Source organism: Rhododendron vialii, chromosome 8a (assembly GCF_030253575.1).
Source record: "Rhododendron vialii isolate Sample 1 chromosome 8a, ASM3025357v1".
Classification (NCBI taxonomy): Eukaryota; Viridiplantae; Streptophyta; class Magnoliopsida; order Ericales; family Ericaceae; genus Rhododendron; species Rhododendron vialii.
In genome coordinates, this window is record NC_080564.1 from 36,112,378 (window position 1) to 36,126,268 (window position 13,891).

The 13,891-nt window shown below is 38.4% G+C and overlaps 1 protein-coding gene, 1 non-coding gene and 1 pseudogene across 2 annotated transcripts; 1 reads left to right on the forward strand and 2 right to left on the reverse strand.

Moving 5' to 3' along the window:
• The first annotated feature begins 797 nt into the window (after window positions 1-797).
• LOC131336080 (uncharacterized) lies at window positions 798-1,537 on the forward strand. The gene has a single exon (XM_058371729.1). The coding sequence runs from the start codon at window positions 860-862 to the stop codon at window positions 1,469-1,471; it is 612 nt and encodes a 203-aa protein (XP_058227712.1). The 5' UTR covers window positions 798-859; the 3' UTR covers window positions 1,472-1,537.
• A 1,587-nt stretch (window positions 1,538-3,124) lies between these two features.
• LOC131298809 (F-box protein At5g07610-like) lies at window positions 3,125-5,343 on the reverse strand (annotated as a pseudogene).
• A 5,875-nt stretch (window positions 5,344-11,218) lies between these two features.
• Window positions 11,219-11,326, reverse strand: LOC131299360 (small nucleolar RNA snoR100). Its single transcript, XR_009190745.1, has one exon. It is a non-coding gene; the product is annotated as a small nucleolar RNA snoR100 (small nucleolar RNA).
• Between the last annotated feature and the right edge of the window lie 2,565 nt (window positions 11,327-13,891).

Here is a 13,891-nt window from a genome sequence, read left to right on the forward strand (position 1 = left end):
ATCTCCGGCCTTTAGTTTGTTATAAAAGTAGTACTCACAGAAGAAATGTGCATATCACATGGGAATTTCTCGTGTGCCATCTTCCATGATCTTCTAAGCACTCCCCCAGTCCAATCCAATAAAGAAAAGGAGCACCAAATTAAGTGCAGCTGGGAAAGGTAAAATTTTAAAAGCAAGGAGGGGTGGAGTACCTAACTATATTGAATAACACATGCATGCATGATGAAGTTGAAGAAAACAAATCGAAGCAGAGCAGATGCATGCCCTTCCTTTCCTCCTCCCATCCCAACCCCCTTGTCCTTGTGGGTTAAAAGGCAGCTGGCAAAGTTGGTATCGGAAACCACTGTCCAAGTATACTACTCCACTACACTACACTACTCTACACTACTAATGCACTGGCTTTTACCTCTCTCTCTCTCTCTCTCTCTCTCTCTCTCTCTCTCTCCCCGTGTGTGTGTGGCACAAATTTGTACGGGATACTAGTCTAAGAAGCAGGAAAATACTCGAACCCAATCCCCAGAGATTAAAATACTGAAACCCTTCGTGGGTTATAACTTCTGAGGCAATTGCACCTCTGCAGCAACCGACGCATACAGCACACTATTTTATGAAAACTAATAAAATACTCAGAGTATAGTATTATAAAACTCAATTCGGAGCCCTGAATCACCGTTCCAGCCTCTATAAATAATAGTATGAACCACCGCCCATTTGGGATTCACAAAAACAACCTATTGTTCTCCAAGAGGAGGCAAATACACAGAGAGAGAGGAGGCAAATACAGAGAGAGAGAGAGAGAGAGAGAGAGAGGGTCCCCTGCAGCTAGCCTTTTCCATTCTTTACTTTGAAGCCACATTACATGGATTCGAAGAAGGCAAACAAGATCAGCGAGATTGTTAGGCTTCAACAAATCCTAAAGAAATGGAAGAAGCTAGCCAATTCCCCAAAGACCACTATTAACAAGACCAACACCAGTACCGGCACTTGCAGCAGCAGCGGCGGCGCCACCACAGGCAACAATGGAAGTAGTAGTACTAAGAGTATTAATAAGCTCCTAAAGAAAACGCTCTCCTTCTCTGAAAGCTCCAGTGTATTGCGGGCACCATCCAACGATGCCGTCCCTAAAGGGTTTCTGGCGGTATGCGTGGGGAAGGACTTGAAGAGATTCGTAATCCCAACGGAGTATTTGGGTCACCAAGCTTTCGGGATATTACTGAGAGAAGCTGAAGAGGAGTTTGGGTTTCAACAAGAGGGGGTACTCAGGCTTCCTTGTGAGGTCCCTCTCTTCCAAAAGATCTTGAAAATGGTTGAAGACAAGAGGGAGGTTTTTTTGTTGCATGATTTTGGTTTTAACCACCAAGACAATGATGAAATATTGCATAGTAGTAGTAGCAATATGGGTTGTTTCTCACCAGATTGTGACTGTGAGCTTACCCAAATGACGTCTCACCATTCTCAGTTGTGCAGATGATCCTCCGATCCTTATATTTCCTACTTTCTTTCGTGCTTTCTATTTGAATTTTTTTGCCGAGGCAATAATGTATTAGACAGGGAAAAGCGAGACTAGAGAAAGGAGAGTACTTGATTAATAAGGCTGATGATTCCTTTTCTTTTCCTTTTGAAATTTAATCAATACGTTGTATTTGTTCTTCCTTCCTTCCATTTACTGGTCTTGATTCGCTCCCAACGATTGCATATGGCACACAAAGGTGGCGTATTTGCGTATTTCTATTTAAGTTCTACTTTCTTTCTTGGTACCATTAAGATGTTTTAAGCAACAAAAATATTTCATGGATTCTAATTAAAATGTTCATCCCCTCTTAACTATTTTTTCCCCCTTAATAATGAAGATACGTTTACCGATCTTTGTATCACGAACCGTATAGATGTACGTACGAACGGCCGGCAAACTGCCTCTTTTACCGTTTAGTGCACATTCCTCACTTGGAAATGTTGTCTAAAGCCATGTGACATGTGCTGAACCCCAGCATTGAATTCCCTCATCTCTTCAAAAATGGCATTATTTAATCCCACCCACCCTCACTATCGATGAAATGATGAAGTTATAATTACTCCACTCGCCAAGGTGTACTGTTATAAAATGTGCATGTACGTTCTAATGATATCACAAAACCCAGACCAGTGTAATATTAGTTCTATTCTAATCCAAACGAGAAAGCAAAAGAAGGGAAATGGTCAATGGAGTAAGATTGTGGCGATTTTTTAGTCACCCTTTTATTGAAGAAAACTTGATGGAAATTTCAACTGCGAATATCAATAAACTACCCCACTTTAAAGGAAGAAGGAAATGAATCAAATTAACAGCACGATTCAGTTATTAGAACGTAAAACAGGAGGATATAAGCAGTTTGATGATTTAAGTTATAGTACTAATAGATAAGCACATGCCAATGCAGTGATGGGCCGCATAATTTGACAATTTAACTATTATATATAACCCAATCCGAGTTCATAAGCTCAAAATCCTACATAGATCTCTCTGCAACATTTCCCAAAGCCAAAGTTATATCAATGGCAAAAATAATCACCATAACGTATGCAACTTAAGTGAAATGTAGTCGTACCAGTAGCATTCCATGTGCAGCATCGATCCTATGCGTGAGAATCCGGCAAAGTCAAATGTGCTCCCTATTCATCTGACCTTACGCTACTCGAAACAAAATCCTGCAGGCTTTTGCCATTGCCCCTACTGCATGCTTGAAAAATTATCTTATCTTATTTTTGAGCTCCCAATCAAGCAGCTCCTTGGAATGACACATGGACTTCAGTTGCTTAAACTAATAAGGACTCAAACAGAGCCAATTCTGCAGTCATATATATGCTTTAAATACATTCGGTAAAGCAAGTTTGGAAAAGTAAGAACGGCTCTAAAGTACTCCACTTTGCCTATGCTATATAGAACCGCATATCCGAGAGCTGGAGACTTGAGAGAAAAGGAAGAAAAGATTTAAGGCAGCAAAGCACCTTGTGACCAAACCAAACTTGTCCAGTACAGGCTATTGCTTCATGTGTGAGCACTTTTTGAATTTCATGGTCAGGTTTCCTTGTGCACACCTCAATGCTTTAACACTGTAGTAGTATATTGTCCCCGTCCTAAATGGGGTCAAATCCAATCCAATGTCCCGGCCAATTTTGGGTTGACAACTTCACTATTTTCCAGTAGGACATCTGCAAACAAATTGATAATAAAAATCAATTTAATCTCCAGCAAAGAGGAGAGCACTTCACTTTCCCCTCCACTCATACACTGATGATTCTTATTGGGTCTCGAAGAGAAGTTGCTATTGGGTATCGAAACAAAGTCACCTGAGCCCTAAGCCAAAAGCAAAGCCTTATGATCAAATATCTCCCCTGACAACCGTCACAACCCCCCCGATGCCATATACAAGCAATTTCAACTAGTAAGATCAGACATTAGAAAGTTGATTAAAGCTCCTCCGCAGTAGCTCCTTCCAAATTTTACAGTGAATGATTACCTGAAAGGGGTAGATTATAAATACAATCAATGCAGACAACCGGAAAAGTAGTATATTCCCTTCACCCCAAAATTTCTCTCTTGTGGGTTCGAATGCTATTATCGTCTAGATGACACCAGAGCGATTACCCTAAATGTGCAGGTGACAATGCAGTCATGAGATCCAGTAATGGGTATACTTACCCTACCTTGGCGGTTGTAGTGAATTGAAAAGTATGCTCATTCGTTCCTTAGCAGATGACATCATCAACCGACTACTCTAACTGCCCTCAGCAAATAGGTTCAACCGTTCAAGTTCAGCCCGTCAGGGCCTCAAGTATTTCAACCATGAGATGAATAATAGAACCATGGGAAATACACTCATGGAAGTATAAAAGTTAGCGATTTACTCAAGACAGTGAGTTTGAAGGCTTATCAACCACTTACAAACACTTCAAAAGGTAAAATTAACAGTGTTGGAGTGGGATACTTGACAGTTGGTATCCATCAGGAAGTGAGAGAAATAACTACACACTCAATTATACACGTGTCACAGATAACTTAGGGTATTGACGTATGGATAGAGTCCCTCCCAACTATACTCCAATCCTAGACCCACATCTCGGGACAATGTGAAACATTACCAAGGTCCTTGAATGTCTCGTCGATAAGGTTTTATGAAATAAACTTGCCTGGAATAAAAACTTGTCAAAAAAAAACTTGCCTGGAATATGAAGCACCAGGATCGACTCTTCTTTCTCTCCCAAGCGTCGGTGAATAACATGCATAAGGGAGAAGATAAAATGATGCATTTCCTGAACATTCTGCCTTACCATTATGGGGTAATTCGCCGCCACTGCATTGATATTGACATGGTACTTAACAAACCAGCCAGAGTAGTCTCTCTTCATCTCCATGACATCAAAGCCAGCTGTTAGAGGGCCATAGATCTCAATAAGATACAAGTGATCTCCTGATTCACCAAAATATCCCAATCTCCTTTCTGCCCAACCCTCCTTCACCAGAGGCATTGGCATTTCATGCAAACACTCTTGTTCTACATCAAACGAAAGTGCCAACTCTCCCCAACCAACCCAGTGCAATGCACCATTCCAGAAAACACCTCGATTGAATAGAATGGCATCTGATGCAAAGAAAGGATTTCCTGACTACCTCCACAAGCCATCATCTGAATGGTACATCTTAATCTGGCGGTGGGACACAGAAAGTTCAGAATCACATACAAAAATAATTCGGTATTGTGTCAGCTTGCTTGGATCGCATAAAACACTAGTGCCAAACAGATTTTTGCACCCGAATTTGGGAAGTCGATGATATTGCTTAGTGGTGGGTTTGCAAACATAACATATGCGATCCGCTTCAAGGCAACGGAAGCTGCTGCAGAGCAGGAGGCCGTTGCATGAGTGCCGGATAAAGACTCCTCCCTCATCCTCAATGAAAGAGAGAGATGGCTTGGGAGCTGCATCATTTTCCCCTTCGAATGTAATGAACTGTAACTCTAATACATTTGTAAAAACAATAACTTCTGCAAGTAGAATCCGGAAACATAGAGATTGGGATTTTGATGCGAGTAGTTGGACAGGAAGACAGGGTCAGAGATAAGACGGCACCACCATTTGCAAACACGCTTGAATTTCAACAGAGACTTGAGAGGTAGGCGAATTAGTATCTCAATCTTGACATCATTGTCCTGCACACTTGTAAATGATGATGGTTTATTGCGACAATTGGAGGTTGAAATCATCTTGTCCACCTGTAACGAGAACATGATATTGATCAAATCTTGAGTAAGATTACAATGCCAAATTCGATTATAATATCCATGAATATGGGAAACATTACATCAGTCGTCCAGTTTTCTTCAATTCAGGAAGTTCTAGTGTAATACTTGTTGGAAGTTCGTCCGATGTATCGACCCGTCACTGCGTGCTCAAGGCCCAATTTGTATGAGAGCAACGGCAAAGAGTCTGCCACATCACTTGGGTCCAATATACACTGAAGGACCAATATCTACTTAAAAGGCTAAGCCTTGTAATGGTGAGTCATCCAATTGTATATTAAGGTCCAACTCTTTTTATGTTTATCCGATGTGGGACTCAACGTTTACATATGTTCTAACAAATTTCTCCCTCATGTGTGAACCAAATATTGGGCCTTAACCTCTTTACCTCTCTCTGCATCCAAGCTCCCCCTGATTCTGATCTAATACTCTCAACCCTATCTCCCGAACTGGGCTTATTCTGCACCCACTCAATCGATTCAAAGTCATCACAATTGAGAGCCAACGTGCCTCGTCACCGGCACCATGCTCCCCGACGAGAACTCCATTGAGAGCCAATGTACTCATTAATTCAATAGCACCATGCTCCCCGACGAGTCAACTCCATCGACAATGAGCCATCCAATACAGCACTCCAATATCGAGCCACCTTGCTTCATCGGGAGTCACCTTTGAAATTTATACCGCTCCACGAGTGTTCTCTGTGCAAGCCCCTTCAATGGTGCGTTTGAGAGTTTTTTCATAGATCGTCAGCCATTGGCTCTGATACCATTTTGTTGTGCCGAACACGAAATTGAGAATATAACAAATCAACAAGCGATAAATAAGAACACAAGGATATACGCGGTTCCGTTCAAGCACAAAGCAAGAATGTACTCCACAGGGAAAAAAGCAAGATGATTCACTATAAACGGGAAGAGAAACAAAGAGCCGGCTATACCCGTAACTCTACTTGAAGAACCAAACAGATATCTAGAGACAAATCTCTGGTGGAACCCAAAAGGGAGACACAAACCCTTTGTGGAACCCTAAGAGATGAACAAAACCCTAATATCTAAGCCCTTGAACAAAAGACCATAACTCTAGGAACCCCCAAGATCCTTATTTATAGGAAAACACTCAATAAACCTAAACCGAATAGGAATAGGAATCCTAGTCCATTTAGGAATTCTAGTCAACTTCCAACAAATCTCCACCTTGACTTGAATTCCATCGAACTCAACACTATAGGCAATTCTCTCCTTTAATCGCTCATCTCCCCAAAAAGCCCCCACAGGGCAATCACCAATGGCACAAATGAGCAAGGCTCAAGTACGCCTGCTTGACCTTGTAAACGCAACTCAGGAAACCTAGGGCTGTAAATGAACTGAGCCGTTCGTGAACTGTTCGAGGCTCGACTCGGTAAAGGCTAGTTCGAGTTCGATTCGTCTATTAAATGAACCGAACCTGAACCTCAATTTTAGGCTCGTTTCATAAATGAACCGAACATGAACGCAACAGTATTCGGCTCGATTAGGCTCGCGAACCTGAAGTATATGTGTATCATGAGGATTTTATATAGTTATATAGTAAAAATTTTAAAACTTGTACAAGTCTAAACGTTTACAATTACTAAAAATTTACTTATGTATATGTTTTTATCTTTTTATATGCATATGAACATATTTATGTACATAATGAAAAATTTATTTGCAGTTTTAGACCTGTATAAGAACATAAAAATATGATATTATTGAATCGTTAAGGCTCGTAAACAAGCTCGAGTTCGACCCAAACTTGGGCAAGCTCGGTTCGAGTTTGGCTCGTCATAATTTTCATTGAGTTCAGCTCGAGCTCGAGTTTGCTAAAAAACTTAACGAACGAATCTGAGTATTCTAATATTCGGCTCGATTCGGCTCGTTTACAGCCCTCAGACGCACATGCCTCCAAATTGAGCCTTCATCTTCCAACGGGCACCTTCCACCCAACTCATCCTTACCGGATACACACGAAGATCTGCTCAAACTCCATACGGAGTTAATTACCGACTCCACCATGGAGTTAAAAACCCAATACTGAGTCAACCTCGAATTCACCGATGAAAAACCCAAAGATGTAGTACCCACAATCGTACTACCATCAAGCACATAGAGGTTATTCGATTTCCGACCCTTCATTAAAACAAGAGCACCATTCAAAACCCTCAAGACTCCACCTTCAGCGGTATGCTTCCAACCCAAAGAGTCAAGAGTACCCAAAGAGATAAGGTTCCTCTTCAAATCTGGTACATGTCGAACCAAACAATGTCCTCACAAACCCATCATGCATTCTGACTTTAACTGTTCCAATCCCAACAATTCTACAGGGCATGTTATTCCCCATAAGAACTGTACCACAGCTGACCGATTCATAAGTATCGAACCAATATTTATTCGGACACATGTGGTAAGAACATCCGGAGTCCAGAATCCATTTAGTATTCGAATAGACATCACCGACACTCACAGAAAGAACCATAAGTGAATCGTCGGAATCCTCTTCAACAATACCAGCAACAACCTTCTCTTCAAAATTGTCCTTATTTTTCAACCTAGGACAATTTCTCACCATGTGCCCGTATTTCCTACAGTAAAAATACTTTACTTCCTGATTTGTGGAACGAGAGCCAGAAACCCCTCTACTGCCATTATCCCTCTCAGAAGTTCTTCCTTGCACCATCAAACCCTGAGCATCAAAATCACCACTCACCGGATACTTTTTTCCTCAATTCTTTCGAATACAAACTAGACTTAACGTCCTCCATAGAAATCGTATCCCTCCCATAAAGTAGGGTAGTAACAAAATGCTCAAAAGATGTAGGCAAAGAACATAATACAATAAGGGCTTGATCTTCATCATCAATCACAACATCAATATTTTTTAAATCCATAATAATTCGATTTAACTCATCGAGATGGTCTTTTACGGGCGTACCTTCCCTCATACGAAACGTATAAAGGCGCTGCTTCAAATACAACCGGTTGGTAAGAGACTTCGTCATATAGATACTTTCCAACTTCAACCAAATACCGGCAGTCGTATACTCCTCCCCAACCTCGCGAAGTACATCATCGGCTAAACACAATTGAATAGAACTGAGCGCCTTCGCATCGAGATCCTCAAACACACTATCCTGCATATCAGCAGGCTTCTTCAATTTTCGTAACAAAGTTTTGTGTAATCCTTGTTGAACAAGCAAAGCCTTCATCTTAATACGCCATAAACTGAAGTTAGTGCTCTGCCCATCGAACTTTGCAATTTCGAAACGAGTCACCATTGAAACGATCACCAATTGCACAATACGCAGCCGAAAACAAAAGCCTTGGATTGAAAACCCGAAGCTCTGATACCATTTTGTTGTGCCGAACACGAAATTGAGAATATAACAAATCAACAAGCGATAAACAAGAACACAATGATATACATGATTCCGTTCGAGCACAAAGCAAGAACGACTATACCCGTAACTCTACTTGAAGCACCAAACAGATATCCCTAACTCCACGGGGAAAGAGCAAGAAGATTCACTATAAACGGAGAGAGAAACAAAGAGCCGGCTATACCCGTAACTCTACTTGAAGCACCAAACAGATATCTAGGGACAAATCTCTGGTGGAACCCAAAAGGGAGACACAAACCCTTGGTGGAACCCTAAGAGATAAATAAAATCCTAATATCTAAGCCCTTGAAACAAAAGACCATAACCCTAGGAAAACCCCAAGGTCTCTATTTATAGAGAAGCACTAAATAAACCTAAATCGAATAGGAATAGGAATCTTAGTCAATTTAGGAATTCTAGTCAATTTCCAACAATACTCCTAACACTAGAACTTACTCAAGAGAAGAATACCGGCCAATAGACCAGAACAAAGTCAACAGGCCCACAAAGACAATGAAATACTCCTCCTGTTCATTTAGCAGTAAATATGAGGAGAAGCTAAGCTATTGGGTTGGGTTGGGTGCAGAGCTCTCCTATCCGATTAATTATTTTTGGAGATCAAAACAAATACTTATTTTTCATCATGTAAAAAATAGGAGTAATTGTTTAGAGGCTCTTCCAATAATCTTTCAGGTTATTGGTAGTGTCATTTTTCTAAATAAATAAAGAAGGATTAATTTTTTTCAAAATGAAATTGAAACCAAGAAATCCCAAAGAAAAGTAAAACTTAAGAAGAAGAAGAAGAAGAAGAAGAATTAAGCGGGAATAGTGAGTGTATATATGCAGCTGCTCTGATTAGAAAGAGACAAACTCAGTAAACAACTGCTCTGATTAGAGTAGAAAAGATAGATCATCATTATTATTTCAAGTGCGAATTAATGTTGAAATTAATGACTGGAATAATAAACTTAATAAATGAAGAGAATGGAGTTTTTTTTATAATTAAATCAATCATGTATCAGCGTTTGTTAAAATGATGGGCCGGGTGTTATCCAATTTTTTGATTTCTACCCAATCGACGGGAAATCGACGGAAAAATTGTATTGTGATTTGCTGGAATGTGGATGTGAAAGGTGGAGTTTGATTCCTTGCCGTTTTCAGGACTTCTTTGGAAACAAACAATGAAATGGATGGATTGTGGAAGCAGAGTAATAAAATGGATTTTATTAATCTCCAAAGTAGAAGAACAACCGATTAAGATAATCGAGTGAACAATTATATTTTATAACTACTCCTATAAAAGAAAAGATAAAAGTCTGTTGGCGTTGTTTGTGTGTCCTAAAACTACCACGATCTCAAGCATAAATAGGCTTGCTCCAATTTGAATTTGAATCTTCCCTCCAATCCAATATGGCAGTTACTTCTTCCTTTTCGTCATTCTTAGTAAATAACTTCCACGAACATTTGAGCATATCCAAATAACTGCTCCTTTAATCATGAGAGAACTGCCCCTTGATCATGGGAGAAACCGAACACCCGTCCTTTTGACACATGTAATTCAATTTTTAAAGGTAAGAAACTGTAAAAGTCAATCGACGGGTGAACTCTCTTCTCATGTTTAACAGGTCTCTAGAGTCAAAATTTAATTATGACCATTTTAGGATAAAATAATCAAAAAATTAAAATCTTTCCATCGGTTCAAACGGATTAAAATTTGGAACACTTAATTTTTCAACCCGCAATTTATATATTAAAAAATATGGTTAAAAAATTAAGTGCTCCAATTTTCAATCCGTTTGAACTGGTATGAAGATCCTATTTCTATCATTTTATCCTAAAGGGTCATAATTAATTTTTGGTTCCAGGGTTCTCGTTAGTTAGCCCTAAAGAATATTTGGTTCTACGGCTTTTTTAGGGCTAATCAACAAGAGCCTTATAGTCAAAATTTAATTATGACCCTTTATAATTAAATGATCAGAAAAATAAAATCTTCCCACTCATTCAAATGGATTGAAATTTGAAATACTTAATTTTTTTTTGCTAACACGTATTTATTCTAATTACAGTGAAACTAACAAATTTTGTAAAAACACACTGCATAAAGGCAAAAAAGTCATTTAACAGTTTTTTACATCAATCTCCCTTTCTTATATCCCAAATTAATCTTTCATCCCAACCAAGTACTATTTAATACCCCTTCCCAAGGACGGAACTAAGATTTTATCCTAGCAGTGGCAAAATATATACTAAAAAAATAAAAAAATGCAGTACAATATTAATAGTCATCGACTCCAGAAAAAATTAAAATTACATAATAAAAACTATAATAAATGATGTTTTTCATTTGCACATGAAGTATGAAAAAAGACTAATTTTAATTTTGGGCATCGATAATGCCACTCAAACAACAATAACAGTAGAGCCCATGTAGTTCCCAATCATTGGGGGTGTGAGCGGGGGAGGATTGGAGACAGACCTAACTTTTGGCAATATATACAAAGTGGCTGATCCCAGAATACTACTTAAACAGTAGCCCAACTATACATGTTTTGCTGTCGAACCATGCCCCAAAATCAAAGCCACATGGCATCAGAGAGGACAGGCCTAGAAACCCAATTCAATTTATGTGCACATTACCATGCTTCCTTCATTGATAGTCCAGAGCATCGGTATGTACAAATATAATGTCACTCTCCAAATTTAAAATGTTACTTCTCAGATCCCTCTATGAATTTTCCAAATTGATAACTGCACTCCCTTTTGAAAGTGACATTATAAATTTGGGGAGTGACATTATAATTAAATTTCCTTAATTTTTCAGGTTAAGTTATTTTAGGGTTAGAATTAATGTGGAGTTTTTTTCCTTAATTACACTCATCATTTATATTATTTCACTTTGGCCCATTAAATTTAGTTTTAGAATACTTTTTTGGGTCTACTTTCTTGAAAAAAATAGAAGGTTTATGACTAGTATATAATAAAAAATAAGAAAAAAATCTAGCAGTGGTGAGACTATATAAATTGAGGATAAATTTTTTTTCCACATATAATAATTGCGTTTTTTAAAATTCTTGTCGTAGCGGCCGCCGCCACTAGACCCCCCTGGTCCCATCCTTACTCCCTCCATAAACATCACATCAACGTGGGTCATCCCTTATTAACCAATACCCCCTTTTTACATAATACCTCCAAACCTAATCCAGCATCCAAACGGGCCCTAGGAGTAGTATATATGCCTGCCTGCCTGGGGCCTAAACTTGAATCCAATGATCCAGTGTTTTGGTTTGGTTTGGCGGATTTTCGATTATCTATCTATCTAATAAAGATACTAACAACTAATTGTAATGTCAATGAACGACCGATACTAAGAGCATCTCCAACCCATACTCCATTTCTTCATTTTGGAGGAAAAATATTCTCTAATCCATCCTCTAAAACTCTTCTTAATTTGGGAGGATGAACTTTGATCCTTTAAATATAGAGGATGAAGGAAAAAATAGAGGATCTCCTCCAAATATGTGTTGGAGTTGAAAAATAGAGTGTTGGGTTGGAGTTGAGATAAATAGTACAATCATTTAAATTTACTTTTCAAATAAAATAGATTAATTTCAAATAAAATAGATTAATTTGATTCTCTCAAATAGAGATTTGGAGGGTGTTGGATTGGAGATGCTGAGCCCATTCCAGAACACCTTTTTAAAAAATAAGTACTTATTTCACATTTTCAAACTCAAAAATAATATAAACGAAAAATAAATTTTCAATTTTTTTTGCACTGTATTAAAGATCTCATTGAGATCTCTTAAACAAAATTCATATTGCATATTTTTAGATTTCAATAAGCCCATTATTTTTTAGCTTGAAAATACCTTCTTAAAAAATAAGTACTTATTTGGCTTTCTGGAACGGGGCCTAATTGTAATGTCCTCTCTCTCTCCCTGGTGGGAGACGGAGTAGAAGTAGAGAAAAGAGACGGCTGGCTACGTGGAAGCAGGGGAGAGGAGAGGTTTTTTCCTCTTTTTTTTATTTTATTGGAAGGTCTCAGTCAGTCAGGAAGCTAGGGGCAGAGTTGAATGTCAAGTGCGTGTCGACTGGGGCAGTAGTATTTTATTACTGCTCCCACTAGATTTGTACTAATAAGGAGTAAAACCAGTTCGATACTACCAAGTTGTTGAGGATATAAAAAAAAAAAGACACTACCGAGTTGTCTTTTTATCTCCACAAATAATAAGAAAACAGAAATATAACAACCAATTCTTTCTTTTTATTATATGTAAAAGCCTAAAGGTAAGGTTACATATATTATCCACCATACGTATTACTACTATTTTTATTTTTTTGACATAATAAAATATTTACTGTACTACTATTTAAGGAGTTATACGCACTAGGGTTAAAGTTCACTTAAATAAGACGTGTAAATTACTTACTGTTGTACTACTAGTAATTAATAGGAGTACATGCCTCCAAATTTCTAGGTCTACCACTGAGAGCATCCCCAATGAGGATGAAAACCGGGTTAAATTGCTCGAAGGGGATGTAAAATGGCAAAAATGGAGATGTAAAATAGCATAAATAGAAAAAGAGATGTACTATTTTTCCATCCCATTTTGGCTGCAGCTATAAATTGACAGGTCATCACCCAACTAATTCTACTAGATTTTTAGACGGCCAGAGTTACTTGATTTCGTTGGAAAGTCATCGGAAATTACAAGAACTGCCAGAAGATCACCGTCTCCGACCCCAATTCTTGACATCACCCAACTGATACTCAATATTTCCCTTCGATTCCAACCCCTTCCAAAATTTTCAGATGTCCAGAGTTACAATTTTGGGTTTGCAACGGACCTTTTGATCAACGGAAGTAGTACTTGAATTAGGATTGAAAAAGTTGGAAAAAATTGAAAAGGGAAAGTTAGTTAATTATCCATCCATTTTTTACATCTCACCATTGGAGAGGGGTGAGTTTTATTTTACATCCAACTAACTTTTAACCATTTTTTTCATTTAAAATAACTATCCATCCGGTTCCAAAATACATCTCCATTGGAGATGCTCTGAATTATAAAGCCAACAAACAAACTTGTACTCCTACCAGTTATTCTAATTGATCGTGAAAATCATAAATCTATCTAGCAAATTAAATTAAATTTATTACAACCGTATTTTCTTTTGTTCGTTACCCCTACTAAGTATAATTGTTACACTAGTAATTATC

Coding starts and splice junctions, on each gene's coding strand:
- LOC131336080 (XM_058371729.1), top strand. CDS start 860: ATGGATTCGAAGAAGGCAAACAAGATCAGCGAGATTGTTAGGCTTCAA.